Source organism: Fukomys damarensis, unplaced genomic scaffold (assembly GCF_012274545.1).
Source record: "Fukomys damarensis isolate Sample0158 unplaced genomic scaffold, DMR_v1.0_HiC HiC_scaffold_19, whole genome shotgun sequence".
NCBI lineage: Eukaryota > Metazoa > Chordata > Mammalia > Rodentia > Bathyergidae > Fukomys > Fukomys damarensis.
Window position 1 is genome coordinate 60,717,114 of NW_022900931.1, and position 17,637 is coordinate 60,734,750.

Below are 17,637 nucleotides of genomic sequence, written 5' to 3' on the forward strand. Positions count from 1 at the left end.
GAAAAAGCTCCTTCCCCTTTGTGGCTGAAAGGGGAAATAGAGGCTGGAGTGCTGTCTTCCCTGCTAGTCCCTTTCCCAGGGAAAGTGGATGCAGTGGAGTACAGCACTGGAGCTGGCAGGCCTGAAGATCTATTCCGTGACCACGGCTACCTGGGCAGTGAGTTCAACTACATCTTCTAGGCCCCGCAAGAGGGCAAATCCTGACTCCCAGAAGCCCATCTTTCCAGTCCCATTTCTTCCTCTCCCCATCTGGTTCTTGCCTGCAGACTCAGGACAACAGCCCTAGCTGTCCACCCTCTGCACCTTGCCAGGGCTCCCAGGCTGCCCTGCCAGTTAGGGGGCCCTTCTTGTCACCTGTTCTGGCTGCCTTTATGCTGAGATCCCACCCCTACGCACACAGGCCGTGACCCAGCAGGTACCTGGGTGCAGGCGTGGCAGTCACGATGCTCCTCGCAGAGCGGGCAGAGCGCAGGCACCAGCACCAGCAGGGACCCACCTGCTCCATCGTCCTGACAGTGGGCCCCACCCTGGCGCAGGTGACAAGTGGCACTGCTTAGGCACCAGCCACAACCCTGGTCAGCCAGGCAGCCCAGGCAGGAGGAATAGGCAGTGCAGGTAGAAGAGCGGTAGGGCTCCAGGAAGAAGAAGGAGATCTCCTGGAGGCAGAGCACAGGAGCAGGAGTCAGGCTCTGGGGCAGGGGTCAGAACACAGAGCCAATACCTGGGGATTTAGCTCAATGGCACAGTGCCTGCATTACAAGTGCAAGGTCCTGAGTTCAATCCCCAGCACACACACAAAAAGAACTTAGAGCTAATGACTGGAGTTAAGGGTTAAGGATTTGGAGATCAGATTGAGAAGCAAACACAGAAACAGTAAGGATTTAGGAAATCAGAAAACAAATGAAGAGGGTTGGAGGGAATCTAGAGATTAGAGGTCAAAGCATGGAAGGCAGAGATCAGACAGGAGTGTGAAGATGTGGATGGGGCTCAGGAACACGATCAGGGCTGGGGTGCAGCTCAGTGATACAGTGCCTGCCTAGCACACAGTGACACCTTGGTTTATGACTTAATGTGATTAATGATTTGGGGGAAGATGGCTGCATTTGTATTTGTATGGGGAAGAGGGCCGTGGTTGTGGTTGTAGTTGTGGTTGTGTTTGTCACCCAAGGCAGTTTGCAAATGGAAGCAAAACTTTACCAAACACTTATTTGCAAATCAAATTGCTTGCAAACAGAAGCATTCATGAACCAAAGTATCACTGTATACGAGGCCCTGGGTTTCATCCCCAGCACCACAAAAATGGATAGATGGACAAGATGGAAAGACAGATTATAGATAAAAAGAAAGATAAATAAGTTTGAATAGTTTCAGAATATGGGACCAGAGGTTGGGTTCTATAGTTCAAGGTGAGGTACAGGGTTCAAAGGGGAAGAGTCAAGGAATCAGAGATCAGGATGCAGGGAGTCAGAGTTTGTGGCCTGGGGCTCAGAAGGCCAGGGCTGGGGGACAGGGTCAAGGCTCGGAGGACAGGCTGGGCACTCACACTGCCACCTGGCACACCAGTCCGATCCCACAGCAGAGTGAGCTCGCTGTGCCCAGGGCCAGCCGAGCCATTAAGCTGTCCCTGGATCTCCACTGCATACTTATGGCCTCGCCCAGGCAGTGGGAAGAGGCGAGCAGATCCAGGGCGCTGCAGCCTCCTCGTCTCCTTCTCCTGCTGAGCCACCCAGCGTCCCACCTCCTCCTGGGGTGGAGGGGAGAGACAGACAGGGCCCTCAGGACTCATCACTCTCCTTCCTCAGGCCCCCAAGCCCCTTAGCACCCCTCTTCCTCCTGGAAAGAGGGCCTCAGACCTCCTTAGTCTTTGAAAACCTTCAAGGCACCCCCAAGTTCCCCAGAGACCCACCTTCTCCTCAGGGGAGCCTGACTTGCTGACTCAAATCTGCCTCTCTCTCGTCCAAGTCGCCAAAATTGTGTTCACAGATGAAAACCCCAGTGGCTCTCTTGTTCCTCTAAGGATACACCCCATACCTCTGGCTTCTCCCATCTTCCTCTGAACCTTCACATCACCCCAGATGCCCTGTATCACATCCTCACCTGCCAAACACACCCCCAAATGTCCCAGGCTCCCTCACCATGTTCTCTGGGTCGGAGCCACGGGCCATCCGGGCCAGAACGTGGAGGCGCTGGGCCCGGGCCCACACAGACACGTCCTCAGCCCCCGGCCCACCTGGCCCTCCTGGCAGCAGCGGGTGGATGAAGCCACGGTAGACCAAAGACACGTCTGTCTCGGGACTGGGCGTGAGGGTGATGGTTGTACTGCGGACAATCGAGACCTGCGCCAGCAGGAATGGAGTGCACATGTGAAACCCTCTGTTCGTGGCCCCCAAGTCCCTACATTCCCACAGTCCTACATCACAGCCAAAGAAGATGGGTCAGGCCAATTTCATTCCCCATTTACTCAATGAGAAACCCAGGTGGAGGGCAGAGGTTAGGCAGAGGTTGTCCCCCTGGGAGAAAAGTCACGGTTCAAATCCAGACAATAGGTGACAGGGTCTAAGAGCCCACCTTAAACCCCAGCCCCTGCTCTTCTCCAGGTTACAGTAAAACTCCAGGACTGGATCTTTCAGTATCTTGTTCCCTAACTTACTACCTTTCCAACAAAACCCTTCCAAGCCCAGGCCCAATGTTTCAAGAGGCAGTCTATGATTGCTATTGCTAGTATGTAGTATGTGACTTTACAATAGCAGAAGAGTGGAATAACCCAATTACTGCTCACCAGGAAATAAACTGTAACAGCACTGTGGCATTTGAATATAAATGGAATACTACACAGCCATAAAAAGCCAGGCATACTGGCATACTTCTGTCATTCCAGCTATTCAGGAGGCTGAGGCAGGAGGATCACTTGAGCACAAGATTTCGAGATCAGACTGCACAATATAAGACCTCACCTCAAAACAAAACAAAACAAAACAAAAAAAAAGAGCAAAGTATTTACTAAGTTCTGTTATGGGAAAGCTTGTCAGGAAGTGGTAATAAAGAATAAATACACTATTTTTTGTGCAAGAAAGCAAAATAATCAAAAATTCACATTTACTTGCATTTGAAGGTACTGGAAGGATGTAAAAAAAATATCTTCTGGGGATTTCTAGTGGTCTCAAGTTGGGGAATGCTGGAGCTAGATTGTCCTGGACCATTGCAGGAGTAGGAAGTAGAGTAGGTAGATGGGAGAGACCTATAACCCAACCACTGTTGGAATCACTGGAGTTTTTGAATATGTGAATTATACTCTATTTTAAAAATCAATACAAAACAAAAACCGATACAGAGCCCCTGTAGAAAAGTCTGGTGGTTCTTCAATAAGTTAAATGTAGAATTACAGTATGACCCAGCAATTTCACACCGAGGTACTATATATACCTACAAAAACTGAAATTAGACCAGGCATGATGGTACACGCCTATAATCCCAGCACTCTGGGAGGCGGAGGCATGAGGATCACAAATTTGAACCCAGCCTGGACAACTTAGCAAAAGCCTGTCTCAAAATAAAAATTACTTTAAAAAGGGGCTAGGGCTATAGCTCAGCTCAGTGCAAAGGAAAGAAGCCCAAGAGAAAAGGCCACATGTCATACAACTCCATTCACATGAAATGTCTAGAGCTGGCAAATCCAGCGGTTGCCAGAGATGAAACAGGGCAGTGGGAAGAAACCTATTTAATAAGTCCAGGGTTGCTCTGAGGGACAATAAAAATGTCCTGTGAGCGGTGTACTGGTGCATGGCTCTAATCCCTTGGAAAGCTGAGGCGGGAGGATCACCATGAGTTTGAGGCCAGCCTGGGCACATAGTGAGTTCAAAACTGGCTTGGTCTACACAGCAAGACCCTGGCCTTGAAAACCAAAAACAAAACAAAATAAAAAGGTTCTGTAACTAGATAGTAGTGATCATTGCACGGTATAGTGGATGTGCTAAATGTCACTTATAGTAAATTTTATATATATTTTGCATAATAAAAAAATTCTTGGGGCTAGGGATGTAGCTCAATGGTAGAGCACTTTCATGAGCAAGGCACTGGGTTCAATCCCTAGTATTGGGGAAAAGAAAAAAAAAGAATTTTTGGCTGGGGCTATAGCTCAGTGGTAGAGCATTTGCTTAGCATGTGTGAGGCCCCAGGTTTAGTCCCCAAGCACCACATATGTACATATGCACGCACATACACACACACATATGCACATATCTACGTCTACAGGGCAAATCAAACCCTTGAAAGTAAAGATTTGCAGAGGAAACACAAAAGTGTTAAGGACCCATTAAGGACTGGGGATGTAGCTCAGAGTGTGAATTTAGCGTATACCAGGCCGTGAGTTCAATGCCCAGCACCACAAACAAAATCCATTTAAAAAAGGCAAACCCTAGGCTTGTGACCATCACCTCCCCACCCTGGCCACTACTGACTGCCCACCTTATCAGGCTGGGAGGCATTGGGAGGCTGCTGGAAGGTGAGCAGGTGAAGGCCAGGCAGGAAGCTCTGGGTCACACAGGCCTCCAGGGATGTGACGAAGACAGGCGCTGGCCCCCACCAGCCCACAGTGCCTGAGATCTGCTCTCCTCGGCAGCGGGCCTGCTCTGCAAGGAAAGGGGTGTGGGGGGCTGGGAGGTCAGTGCAGGGTGTTCTGCTGCCACCCCACCCTCCACTGCCCCGGACACTCACCAGGCCGAGGGAGGCAGCTCTCATTGTGCACACACCAGCCCAGGGCGCCAGGCCCCCGGGGAGGGGCTGTGGGGCTGCTGAAGGCCAGACATACCTGGCAGTCACCCAGGAGGCGGCCCAGGCCCAGGCAACTGGCAGCTGGACACTGAAAGGACAGGCAATAGGGCTCACCAACTGCCAGGACTCAAGGGACTCCGGGAAGGGCCAGTTCAGGGGTCCTGGGGAGGCACAGACCAGCAAACTGGGGAATGGGAAATTGGAAGCAGGGAGGGAATGTAGATCAAGGACAGAAGCTGGAGGGTGCAGGGGCAGCGGCAGAAGCTCAAAAGAATCTGGCTGGAGGAAGAGGGAGTGGAGAGGACAGGGATCAGCAGTAGGAAGGCAGCAAAGAGGATCTTGAGGGTGCAAAGAGGTCTCCTAACTGAGAGGAAGTCCTTGACCACTCAGTTTAGGCAGAGGCTGAGGTCAGGTCTCTGTGTTAGGGGACACAAAGGTCCAGGGCAGTCACTCACATCCCCTGAGGGGGTTCCAGGGGGGGGTGCGGCTTGGCAGGCCCCCTGACACCAACTGCATTCAGGGTCTCGAGAGCAGACACTGTGGTCCGTGTACATGGAACAATAGTCCAAGTGGTACTGCAGGGAGACGAGGGGACAGAGGGCTACTCAGACCTGGGGCCAGCCGTCCAACTACTCGCCCACTTTGATCCTCCCAGGGAAGCCCAAATGCTCAGTACCTGAGACCCTATCCATTCCTGCCTCAATCCCGGGAACCCTCTATCTCTTCTTCCTTCAACCAAGGGACCTCCTTCCCTCCTCTCATGGCCCTAGGAACCCCATCCTCCTAGGGACCTCTTTCCCACTCTCTCCCTCATCTGTGGGAACCATGCTACCTCCTCCCCAGCCACCCTCGCCCTATCACCCCAGTGCTCACGTCTAGGGCAGGTGCCTGGAACACGAAGGGGGGCACCTTGTAGGCCATCAAGTCCCCACGAGGACGGCCACTATACCCCCCAGCCACCAGCAGGACACTGCCACCAAGCACAGCTGCCACATGTGAGTACCGGCCACTGGGAGGCGCTGCTCGGCCTAGGAGAATACAGGACACCCCCAACCCCAGAATATTAGGTCCCTGATCCCTCTCCACCTTGATGGCTCTCCTGCCAGGAAACTAACTACCCAGACTCTGCCCAGCCTTCTTGCGGCTGTTTCAACCCCATGTGACTAAGGAAATCCTCCCAACTTTCCTGGCCCTGTGATGGCTATAATTCCCTCACCTCTCCAACACCAACAAGGCCCCAACACCCCTGCCCAAATCATCTTTCAGACAGAGCATGACCTTGGGGTCAGAAAGACTAGAGTCCAAATTCTGAGTCTATCACTCCTTGGGTTCAAACCACAGATCAGATACTAGCCAAGCAGAAGACTCAACTTCTCTGAGGCTTGGTTTGTTCTAGAAATGAAATCACCATTCCACCAGACCCTAGAGGGCTGCCTAAGTCTCACCTGTCTCTGCCCGTCCAGCACCAGCCTCCTATCTGGTGAAGGCCCCTGATGTTGCTCTGGAAAGCCATCCTTTCCCATTCCCAGGCCAAAGTCCTGAGTGGACCTGTCCATGCCTCTGGCAGATGAGGCCTCGGCCCAGGCCCATCAGTCCCCATGACTAGTTCAGTGATGTCTAGGGCACCCAGGAGGGACAGGGGCAGCTCAAGCCCAGATTCACTGTGAGGGAAGGTGGCACCCTCAGGAGCCCTCAGGGAAACAAAAGAACCACTCACCCTCAGGGGTTCCTGGGGGAGCAAGCTCAGCCCCCGACACCCACTGATGGCAGCCAAGGTGGTAGAAGAAGATGCCATCTTCGTAGCACTTTTCCTCCTGGTAATGGGTATGCACATTGCCTCCTGGGAAAGGAGAAAAGGGGCAGAGCTGGCAAGACTGGGGCAGGTAGAGGTGCCCAGATGGGGAGCCTCAGCTCAGGTTCTACTTGCATCCCTGGCAGGCAGGTAGGACTGAAAACCTCCTCACCATAGACCACCATGTAGTTGCCCAGCACACTGGCTGTATGGAAGGCTCGCTCCCGCGGGCCCTGAAGCCCATCCCGGCCCTTCAGGGTCGTCCACACACGTCGATCCACATGGAAGAGCTCAGTGGAGTTTACTCGAACAGAGAACCTACAAGAAGGGGTAGGGCAGGGGCTCAGGGGAAGAAGGGCCTCTCTCCCCTCCCCTAGGCTCTTAGGGTCCATGTGACAAGCCAGGGTAGAGACCAGCTATGACCCAGGTCTATGTCCCCTCCCAATTAGACACTCCTGGTAGGCAAGGCCCAGTCTAACTCTTCTCTGAGTTACCTGTATAATCTGGTAAGGAATGGATGAATGTGTGGGAATGTATAGGAAGGTAAATGACCAAGAAATCAAATAAAAACGTGTAAGAGGGACTTGGGATTTAGCTCAGTGGTTCTGCTGCCTGCCTCATAAGTGCAAGGTCCCGAGTTGGATCTCTGGTACCAAAAAACAAAACAAAACAAAACAAAAAAGTTATAAGAGGGTGAGTGAATAAAGGAAGAAAGGATTACTGAATGACCACAGGAGTCTGTTACTGGGCAAAGACTTAAAGTTGCCAGGGAATTGGGCCAGCCTGACCCTGAGGGACAGGGGTGGTAGGACAGGTCACTCACCGGGCAGTGGAGGGTCGGTGTCCACCATGGACCAGCAGGGCCCGGGATGGAGCATGGAACACCATGGAGTGGCCAGTGGCAGCAGGGGGTCGCCCACCTGCAGGGATCACCTGCTCCCAATAGCTTCTGCTGGTGCCACCAAGGCGGAAACGGAAGAGGCCAGAGGAGAAGAGGTCATGCTGGGTGCGGCCACCAGACACATAGAGCCAGATATCATCCACCAGGGCAGCTGCGTGACCTGCCAGGCCTGGGGGTCCTGAGGAGCTGGAGGCAGCTGGTGCCAGGAGCTCCCAGCGGCCCCCACCCAGTGGGTTGAAGGCCCATACATCGTTGGTGAGCGAGCCATTGGCCAACTCACCGCCCATCAGCACCAGTGAGCCAGCCCAGGCCACAGACACATGGGAGTGACGCGCAGCCTGTGAAGGAGAGAAGAGACAGAGATGGAGAGGGCAAAAGGTGGTGACAGAGAGCCACAGCCAAACATGGACAGAGAGGTGCAGAGACAGAGGAAGATGGGAAGATGGTGGAGAGACGCAGGCAGAGATGTGCAAAGAGAAAAGGAGAGACAGACACCGAAAGACAAGAAATGGGAATAAAAACACAGGTGAGATAAAGAGACACAATATAAGAGGGAAGAACAGGGAGACAGAAACAGGAGGAGAAACGACAGAGAGAGAGAACAGGCCCAGAGTGAGGGAGATACAGAGATCAGGAGAGAACAAAACACCAAGAATCAGGACCAGGGATTTAGCTCAGTGGCACCGTGCCTGCCTTGCAAGTAAGTGCAAGATCCTAAGTTCAATCCCCAGTACCAAACCCCCCCAAAAACAAAAAACACCAAGAATCAGACAGACAAATTGAAGAGAAACACACAGGAGACACACAAAAAGGTAAAACGCAGAGAGGGAAAAAAAACAATAGATGTACTGTATCCCTAAATGTACCAATAAACTCAATAAAATTAAAAAAAAAAAAAATAGAAAGAAAACCTGAGCAAACAAAGGCAGAAGTAGGGAGAGGCTGATATCAAACTATGGGGCTGGGACAGGGGGTCAGGGAGGAGGATGGGACAATGGAGGTCACCCCTAGGAGGGCCCTGGCTGAGTCTGATGAGGGGACAGAGGAGGGGTCTATACCGGAGCAGGACTCAGGTCCCAGCGCTCCCAGGTGTTGGCAGAGAAGTTGTACAGGACAAGGTCACCCAGGGCCTTGTTGAGGTCTTGGCCTGTGGAGGGTGAATTGTCTTAAGCCCCAGCCACAGGTGGCCAGGCCTCCAGACATTCCATGTTCACCCCACCTGCTCACCTCCAAAAACAGCCAGCAGTCCTGGAGGGGACAGGAAGGTACCAGCTGCCCCAATTCGCGCGGAGAAAGCAGGGTCCCCAGCACTCACATTGTGCCACCAGCCAGCCCCCTGGTTCTCCCACAGATGCAAGTCACAGGCGTGTCCCAGGAAGCCAGGCTCACAGCGGCATGGTCCAAGGGGCTAGGGAAACAGGACAATAACGACTTGGACAGAGAGACAGAGGAGGGACACACAGAGGGAAACAGCCAGAAAGACAGGAGAGAAAGGCAGGAGAGAAACAAGGGAGAGAATGGGAAAAGAGACAGGCAAAAGGACAGACAGAGACAAACAGGAAAGAGACAGGCAGACAGACAAAGGGAGAGAAATAGGGGACACAGAGACACAACCGAAGGAAGACAGAGTTGGAGCAAAGAAAAAGGGAAAGACTGTGAGATCAGTGTTTAGCCTAGGCAGAAAGAGCTCAGGTCAGGGAGGCAGAGACAGGGAGGGCTCAAAGTGATCCAGATCCTAACTGGGAGGTGCGCAGCTCAGGTAAGGTCAGTGGCAACAGAACTGGAGTCATGTCAGGGGGCTCAAGGCCACACAAGGCAGCTGGGTGGGAGGGAGCTGGGTCTGGCGGTGTCCCTAGGAGAGGGTGGGGTATGGATGAGGATGGGCAGGAGGGGTACCCAGCAGATGGAGGTGAAGTGAGGCTGGAATCACAGGTGGGGTTGGGATCTAAAAGGAGAGCTTTCCCTGGAGGGGCAGTTTCAGGTAGAACAAGGGCCCATCTCAGAGGTGGGAATGGCAGGAGTGGTCACAGATCCAGGCCCCAGGGGCAAGGTTGGTCAGGGACAGCTCACCGAGGCACAGGTGCCATGACTGCCACAGTAGGCTGAGCACTCCTGCAGGCCACAGTCGGGGCCGCCCCAGCCTGGCTCACAGGCACACACTCCTGGAGGCTGGCACTGCCCATGGTTCTGGCAGCCCCCCGGGCACAGGGAAAAGCGGAAGGAGGCGTTGAAGCCCAGCAGGTTGTAGTTGGCATCGCTGAAGAGGTGCAGCAGCATCTGTACACCAGGAAGGTGGGAGCTAGATCAGCAAGGTGGCCTGCCACCAGGGGACCTGGAACCCCACTGCCTTTTTTGCTAATCTCCTTCCTTTGTCCCTTCTCCCAATGTCCTGTGGCTCTCTGTCCCTTTGGTCTTGTTTCCCTCTGTGTCTGCATCCCTGTCTACCCCGGGACCTGCTAGATCCTCCACCCACAGTCCCACGGCTCCTGTCCCCACTAACCTTGCCTGAGGAAGCCTCAATGGGTGGAGGACGGGTGCTCCCACTCAGACTGGCAAGTAGCGGGCCTCTGGGGGAGTCACCATCATACACAAACAGGTAGTCATACGTGCATTCCGTGTCCAGGAAAAGGAAGTCCAGCAGGATCCGGTGTTGGGGACTTGGGGCTGGAAGGGAGTACCGAGGGGCCGGGCTCAAATGTGGGCCTTCTCTCTAGCCAGCCGTGCTGCCCATCCACCCACACCATGCCAAGTTCCAGGGATGTGGGGGTACAAAGGTGAGTCAGGCCTGGGCCCCACCTAGAAGGACAGGTCAGAGCCGTGGGAGCCAGAGGGATGTGAGCCCAGAGGAGGAGTCACGATGTCAGCCCTGAAAGTGAAATACCTATGCCCCCATCATTCAGATGGGGAAACTAAGGCACAGAGAAGAAACACCATTTCAGTAGTCACAGACCACACAGTGTTCCCGATGCTGCATTTGCACTATCGGGCGTGAGCTTTACACGTGCCCAGGCTCCACAGCCAGGGCCCAGACTCAGCAGAGACCTGCGACTCCCTAGCCCACACTGAACTCAGGTCCCAGGGAAAGTCTCATCTCTCCTCCCTGAACAAAGCTTTCGTCCTGGAATGTCACAGTGCCCCTCTGCCTCCGACCAGGGTCATAGGCTCGTTTACTGCAGTGGCTGCAGACATAGACTCAAGCTAGACTGCCTGGGCTCAAATCTCAGCTCTGCTGCTCACGGACCACTAGCTGTACAGCCTTGGGCAATTCACCTACCCTCTCCGTTTTCTCATCGGTAAAGCAGAGATATAATGGTATCGTGCTGGATCCAAACTCTTTAGTCCAGGGCTCTGTGGTGGAGTGCTTGCCTAGCATGCATGAAGCCCTGGATTTCATCCCCAACACCACAAAAAAGCAAACTTTTGGGGCCACTTCTAGCAGCTAAAAGTGTAAGCTAGTTTTCTGTCCTATGTATCTGGGAAGAGCCTCAGTGACTTCCTCTACCAGGAACAAGGCAGCAGAAGAGACACTGGGATTTCTGTGATTAGGAAGTAAGAAGCCTGCAGTGTGTGGCTGAGCCTTGCAGGCTCCTCCCTAGGAGAACACAGCTGTCAGGCTATGAAGAGCCAAAGCCACATGGACAGACCACGTGGAGGTCTTCCAGCTGACGGACAGCATCACCGGCCAGCTCTTCCTGAGATTCCCAGCCTAGATGAGCACTCAGATGACTGTAGCCATGACTGACATCTGACCGTGACCATGTGAGAGGTGACAATGCCGAAAGAGCGCTTAGCACAGGGCCTAGCACATCGTAGTCAGAGCTTAACACTGTTGCCATTCTTGCTTTCTGCCACGTCTTGGTTCCTGAAGGTTCTTTTATTCCCACGTCCTGCACTAGAGGGCCTCAGGAGACTACCACAGGCAGCTCAGGGGAGTCCTCTGGGTGGGGAAAAGGAGAGCTGGGTTCCAGCTGTGTCCCTGAGCTTCTGGATGATGTGGGGCCAGCCCTTCCCTGTGACCTTCAGCATATTCTTCTGGGTACTGTACTAGAGATGCTCGTCTACCACTCGCTCTGGCTGTGTGATCACAGGACAGCTCCGAGGTCTCTCTGTGCCTCAGTTACCTTAGCTGTAAAATGGGGATAATTTTCCCCACCCACTAAGGCTGGTATGACCACTGAATGAGATGATGGCTCTAACCTGCTAGCCCAGAGCTAGGATGCTCAATAATGAGTCTGCCCAGCTCTCATCCTTGTCCTCTCTCACCTCATCCTTGCCTTCTTTCTAGGTCTGACCTCCAGTGGTGCCCTCAAACGGGTTCCTGAGGGATTTTCCCAACTTGCTGCCTGGCCCTATCTATTCCTTGCTCCAGAGTCCCACATAGGTCCCCACTACCCTAAGAGAAAATCTAGCTCCTAAATTTGGTGCTTGGATCCTGATCACCCCACTGCTTGTAGCTCTATGAGGACCAATGCCTTTTTTACTTTGTTCCCCACAGTGCCAGGGAATTGATCCAGGGCCTTGCAACAAGCTACATCCCCAACTCTTCTTTAATTTTTAATTTTGAGACAGGGTCTTATTAAGTTGCTAAATAAGGGTTGGGATGGAACTTGCAATCCTCCTGCCTCAGTCTCCCAAGGTGCTGGAATTATAAAACAAAATCAAAGAACACACTCAAATGAAAATGGTGTGTATCACTACACCAGGCTGGACCCTGGGTCTTTGCACAAGCTTCTTTCTACCTTTGTCTAGAACATATCTTTCCTTCCTACCGAGGAACTTCCTCTCCTTCTCCAGAAAGCTCTCCTTGATGCCCCGGCTGGGTTAGGAGCCCTTCTTTGGGGTTCCCACAGCCATACTAACCTTTATCCCTCTGTGCAGTGGTCTAACTCTCCCACAGCCTAGAAGGCTCAGAGGGCAGGACCTGGACCTGGGCCTAATCCTTCCCCAGCACTGTCCAGCACAGGCCTGGCGCACAGCAAGGGCTCAACAAATGCTGGATGACAGAATGAAAAAATGTATTCAAGGAAAACTGAAGCTGACAGCTCTCGCTGGGGCTCGGACCAGGGTCTGCCGACACACACAAACATCCTCAGCTATGGTCTGGGGAATGCAGAACTGTTCAGCTGGACCAGGCGAGCCGACCTCCCAGAATCTCACCAGCCTCAGCCTAACTACACAGTTCCGCTCTTGGACTCGCAACAACAGACATCTTTGTATAGTGCCTGCTGGAGACCAGATCACCATCTGCCTTCTCCAAGTTCCTCCCCGAGATCAAGGTCTCCTGTTTCCACCAACCCCCACACCATTCCCAACTGAAATCTGATCCGAGGCCCTGCCCCCACCCCTGCTCTGAAGCAGGATGCTCCTGTGCCTAACATGGGGAGGACTAGATAAAGTATACACGTGGTATAAAAGCAGTTGGGTTGGTTGCTTTTTTTTTTTTTTTGTTACCAGGGATCGAACTTGGGTACTTCCGCTTGCGAGGCAGGTGGCGGAACCATTGAGCTAAATCCCAGGCCCTGGTTGCTCATGTTTTAACAGACGCAGGAAGATGCTGGTTCTTAGGGGTTGCAGGCACTGAGTAGGAAAACAGAGGTTTTTTTTTTTTTTTTTTGGTACCAGGGATCGAACTTGGGTACTTCCGCTTGCGAGGCAGGTGGCGGAACCATTGAGCTAAATCCCAGGCCCTGGTTGCTCATGTTTTAACAGACGCAGGAAGATGCTGGTTCTTAGGGGTTGCAGGCACTGAGTAGGAAAACAGAGGGTGTCTGCAGGTTTCCCAGATGCTACCTGCACCTCAACATCCAGTCACCTAGCCCCCCAGTCTCACTGGTGAAACTCCACAAACATCTACCTAAACTCTCTACACCTCTTACCCCTTTGCTTCTGCTCCAGTTCAGAGCTCATTTTCTCCTGTCTCCACTCTGCTCCCTACCTCGTCCTGAAAGCAATATCCTGCTACGGCTCAAAAGGCTTGGAATCATCTGGTGGCTCCCCTAAAGTCCCCATGGAAAGGCCCAGCTGCTTAGAGTGACATTCAAGGCCTCCTCCCCCAGCTTCTGTCTCCTTCCTCAGCTCTTAGTCTACTGTGCAGCCAGACCAGACAAACCCACACATGGGTCCTGAAACACACAACCCTCTTTCCTGTCTCCATAGATGTTGGTTCCTTTTCCAACTCAGTAAACTCCTATGCATGTTTCAGAACCCTGCTGTGGTGGCTCCTTCTGTGTAACACTGAGCAGATTCCTCTTCCTCCCCTAAGCCCACCCTCCAAACCCTCGTACCTCCTGCCTCAACCCTGAGCACTGACTCAGTGAGCACACTGAGGGCTGAATGTCATGTCCAACTCCACCATTTCCCAACCAGTCTCAGATTCTTCAAAGTCAGAGAACGATTCATATTCCTCAATACATACTTCCCATTCTGTTCTTATTCCATTCTCTTCTTAGACTGACGGGAATGGCTCCCATGCTGGGTACAGGTTAAACACCCCCCACACACAAAATGCCTTCATCCATACCCCTATCTTCTAAAACAAATCAGATCAAGTATTGCCCCTGCTCAAAACATTCTGCAGCTCCCTGGTACCTCAATAAAGACCAAGCTTGCTGCCAAGTGAGGCCCTGTCACATCTGTGGCCTTTGCCTGTGGCCTCCTACCTCTCCTTTAAGGCCAGCTCCCACATCCACTGCCCCGTGAAGCCTTCTGGGACTTTTCCTGCCACTGCCCTTGAGCTTCTCTTCTCCCTCCCTTTGCCCTCAGAATAGAGCTCAAAATCACAAGGTTTTGTCCCCCCTGGCTTCTTCCCCTCCTGAATCCTCTGGCTGGCAGGTTTTCTTCTGCTCTATGTTTCAGCACCTTGGGTTTCTAGTTGCTCAAAAGCATCTCATCCTCCTGCCTCCAGGCCACTGAAAGAACTGTTCTCTTTGCCAAGAATGTCCTCTGCTGCCTCCTAACCACGCCCCTGGTCCTGGACAGACCCAGGCTAAATCAGATGTTTTCTCTGGCTATGCCCAAGCCCTGGGAATGGGTTGGTCTCCCCCTTTGACTAGGACTGCATAAAGGTAGAGCTGGGTCCTTTACACAACCTGTTTCCTCCCTCTGAAATGTTCCTAACTGACTTTCCTTGCTCTTTTAGGTCTCAGCTCTGACATCTCTGAAAAGCCTCTTTGCTCTCTTCCACTCTCAGATCTTCCAGCACAGACCACTCTGAGCTGTCTATCTGTTAATGTGTTTATCACCCCCACTGGAATCCAACTCTGTCATCAGGAACTGCTGGAGCTCTTTTGGTCTTCTGCTGCTTATCTCCACGGCAAATACAACTTCTAGCGGATGAATAAATAAAAGAATGCTTTTACTCAGTACTTTAAACATAATCATCATCATATACGCTACTTCTGTTTATTGAGCATTTACTATGTAATAGGCATCAGGCATGTTAAATACATGACCTTAATTCTAACAACCCTAGGAGGTGAATAGTATTGTTATCAGGATAAGGGAAGATGAACCTCACTGAAAGAAAGTCATCTGTTCAATCACAAAAAGGCTGGGGGTTTAGCTCAGTGCCACTGTGCCTGACTCACAAGCGCAAGGTCCTGAGTCTGATTCCCGGTACCAGAAGAAAAAAAAAAAAAAACACCAATCACAAAGATGGCAAAAAGTAGAGCCTAAATTATAAGCCAGGTGATTGGACTCAGAGCTACAGGTTTTTGTTGTTTTGTTTTGTTGTACTGGGGATTTAACACAGGGGCCTTCACACTGAACTACACCCCAGTCCCTTTTATTTTTGAGACAGGGTCTCCCTATCATGTTAGGTTGCCCAGGCTGGGCTGGAAATTACCATCCTCCTGCCTCAGCCTCCCAGATTTCTATACTGTTTTATTTGTTTTATTTGGTTGTTTTTTTTTGTACCGGGGATAGAACTTGGGTCCTTGTACTTGCGAGGCAGGCACTGGAACCACTGAGCCAAATCCCCGGCCCAGCTTCCCAGATCTCTGGGATCACAGGTATGTGCCACCACACCCAACTCAGAATTACTCCGAATTCCCCTCACTGTTGCTTTTAGTTTGTACTTGTCAAACTGGGTTTGCACACATCTCTCCCACCAGACTTTCCAGGCTGGTTGCAAGCATGGGTATCCAGCATTTTAGGGCACAAGCCCTGGACAAGACCCCGGCTCTAGGAAGGCGCTGAATGGATGAATGCACAAATGAATGAACTAGCAAATGAGTGTGTGACCCACGCGGCCCCACTCACCCTCGATAAGCCACTCGCAGTTGCCATTGACGCTGTAGTTGCCTGCGCCATCCGTCACGAAGCCTGGCGCCTCCCGTAGCACCTGCCGCTGCCCCTTGCAGTCCCCTGCCAGGGCCCGAGGAGACAGCGGCCCCAGCAAGGCCAAGGCCAGTGCCAGGGCCAGGGCCAGAGTCCGGCCTAAGGCCATCGCCGACTCCCGTCCGGACCCTTAAGACGGGAAGGGCCTTAAGGACCCATGGGGGACCCTCCACCGGCGTGAGGGCATACAATGCGACCTCTATAGGCGTAGCATGGACTTGCACACCGGGGAGTTCCTCGGGAGGGAACGGTCGCTGTTGATGGTCTTTAGGGGTCGAGAGGTGGGCCCTACAGAGCCATGGAAGGCCCTGTATATGGGGTTGTCATGGAAGGGGCCGACTCCTAAGGACCACAGGAGTCCCCTACAGACACGGGTTTCCATAGGGGGGCCGACCCCATTAACAGCGTGCAGCAGTTAAGACTCCGGCCATGAAGACCAAAACAGACCTTAAAGACGGATGGGTCCCCAGAGGTGACGGGCTCTACCGCCCGGCAGGGTCCTCCATAGAAGGTGCGGACCAGAACGGCCCAGGCCCGGACCGTCCTCCGCAGACCCCCTCCAGCCGGGGGCGGGGCGCGAGCGGGTTCCGAGGGCGGAGCCTGTCTTCAAGAGCTTGGACCCGGATCCCATCGGCGCACTCCCTTTGCTCGCCCACCCGAGCCTTCCTCCCTCTCTGAGCCGGATGGGCCGGATCAGAGAGACTAGGCGATTCTCGGGCGAGAGCGGCCTGGAGAAGACCCGTTGGGAGGGCCAGGGGGCGGGAGCCCAGGCCGCTCTGGGAGAACGCGCGGAGAGGAAACGAAATGTTGCAAAACTGCGGGTCAGAGCGGCCCTGGGAGGACTGCGGAGCGCCCAACCCCACCCCTTCGCAAAGGGAGACTTCCGGGATCTTCCCCGCCCATGTTTACAGCCGCATGCGCAGCAGTGACCTCCTCGAATAGAGGGATTTACGCATGCGCAGCGTTAAACTCGTAACCCAAACTCCGGGTAGGTAAAAAAACCTGTGCTACGCTAATTGACGCAAAATGCCACTGGAGGGCGCCTCTATAGCTGACTGGTAAAGGGAAGGTTAAAAAAAGTGGTGCAATACGGAGCTCTGCTAGATGATTAGTATTGTATATGCTCCCACATTCTGGGTCAATTTAAAGGTTAGGTTACTAGGCCCTTCTGGGCCAAATGCCATTTCACAGATGGACGCACTGAGATCCTGAGATTGAAAAGGTTCTTGCTCAACCTCACCGCTCAGCACCATCAAGATGTAAGACAGATAGAAAAGAAAACTGGGGATTGGTGGCGTCTACCTGTAAGCACTCCGGGGGCTGAGACAGGAGAATCACCATGAGTTCGAGGCCAGCCTGGACTATGTAGTGAAGCCCTATCTCAAGAAAACTAAAATAAATAATAAAAAGAGCCATGTTATAGATAAAAATTCAACGAATCCTTTTTATGTTGGCAAGGAGGGAAAAGTCTTTCTGCCAGGGACCCGATGGAAGGGCCCCGGAATGCAGACAGGAACGGAGAGCACGGGTCCGGTCACAGATCCGAGGAAGGGTTTCAGAGAGATCAGCTTCACGGTATCCGTCCCGGGAGCAGTGGCTCGGGGTCGCACAGTCCTGGAGAGGCAGGGTCAGGATCCCGGCGGTCGTGATGAGTGTCCGGAGTCCAGCGGGGTCAGAGGTCTCGGAGGGGGCCAGGGGGCCGAAGATCGCGGAACAGCGGGAGCCCAGAATCCGGCGCCACACGGGGCAGGGGCTGAGGGAGGGGATGGGGAGAGCGGCTCCCGCGGGACCGTTTGGCACAAGAGGGGAGGGGAGGGAACGGGACGCAGCGCACCCC

At 53.1% G+C, this 17,637-nt stretch overlaps 2 protein-coding genes across 2 annotated transcripts in view; both read right to left on the bottom strand.

Annotated features, from left to right (window-relative positions):
* Megf8 (multiple EGF like domains 8) overlaps positions 1 to 16,595 on the bottom strand; it is a 41,637-nt gene extending 25,042 nt beyond the window's left edge. Inside the window, 16 exon segments of the mRNA XM_033765815.1 lie at positions 420 to 656; positions 1,544 to 1,744; positions 2,136 to 2,336; positions 4,465 to 4,628; positions 4,714 to 4,858; positions 5,226 to 5,345; positions 5,644 to 5,798; positions 6,488 to 6,610; positions 6,735 to 6,880; positions 7,386 to 7,801; positions 8,522 to 8,610; positions 8,691 to 8,871; positions 9,534 to 9,740; positions 9,964 to 10,127; positions 15,723 to 15,929; positions 16,248 to 16,595. Coding sequence (XP_033621706.1) covers positions 420 to 656; positions 1,544 to 1,744; positions 2,136 to 2,336; positions 4,465 to 4,628; positions 4,714 to 4,858; positions 5,226 to 5,345; positions 5,644 to 5,798; positions 6,488 to 6,610; positions 6,735 to 6,880; positions 7,386 to 7,801; positions 8,522 to 8,610; positions 8,691 to 8,871; positions 9,534 to 9,740; positions 9,964 to 10,127; positions 15,723 to 15,909 — 2,736 coding nt within the window. The 5' untranslated portion in view covers positions 15,910 to 15,929; positions 16,248 to 16,595.
* A 636-nt stretch (positions 16,596 to 17,231) lies between these two features.
* Positions 17,232 to 17,637, bottom strand: part of Tmem145 (transmembrane protein 145) — a 10,151-nt gene continuing 9,745 nt past the window's right edge. The window contains exon 16 of the mRNA XM_010623377.1: positions 17,232 to 17,553. Coding sequence (XP_010621679.1) covers positions 17,232 to 17,553 — 322 coding nt within the window. The remainder of the gene's footprint in view (positions 17,554 to 17,637) is intronic.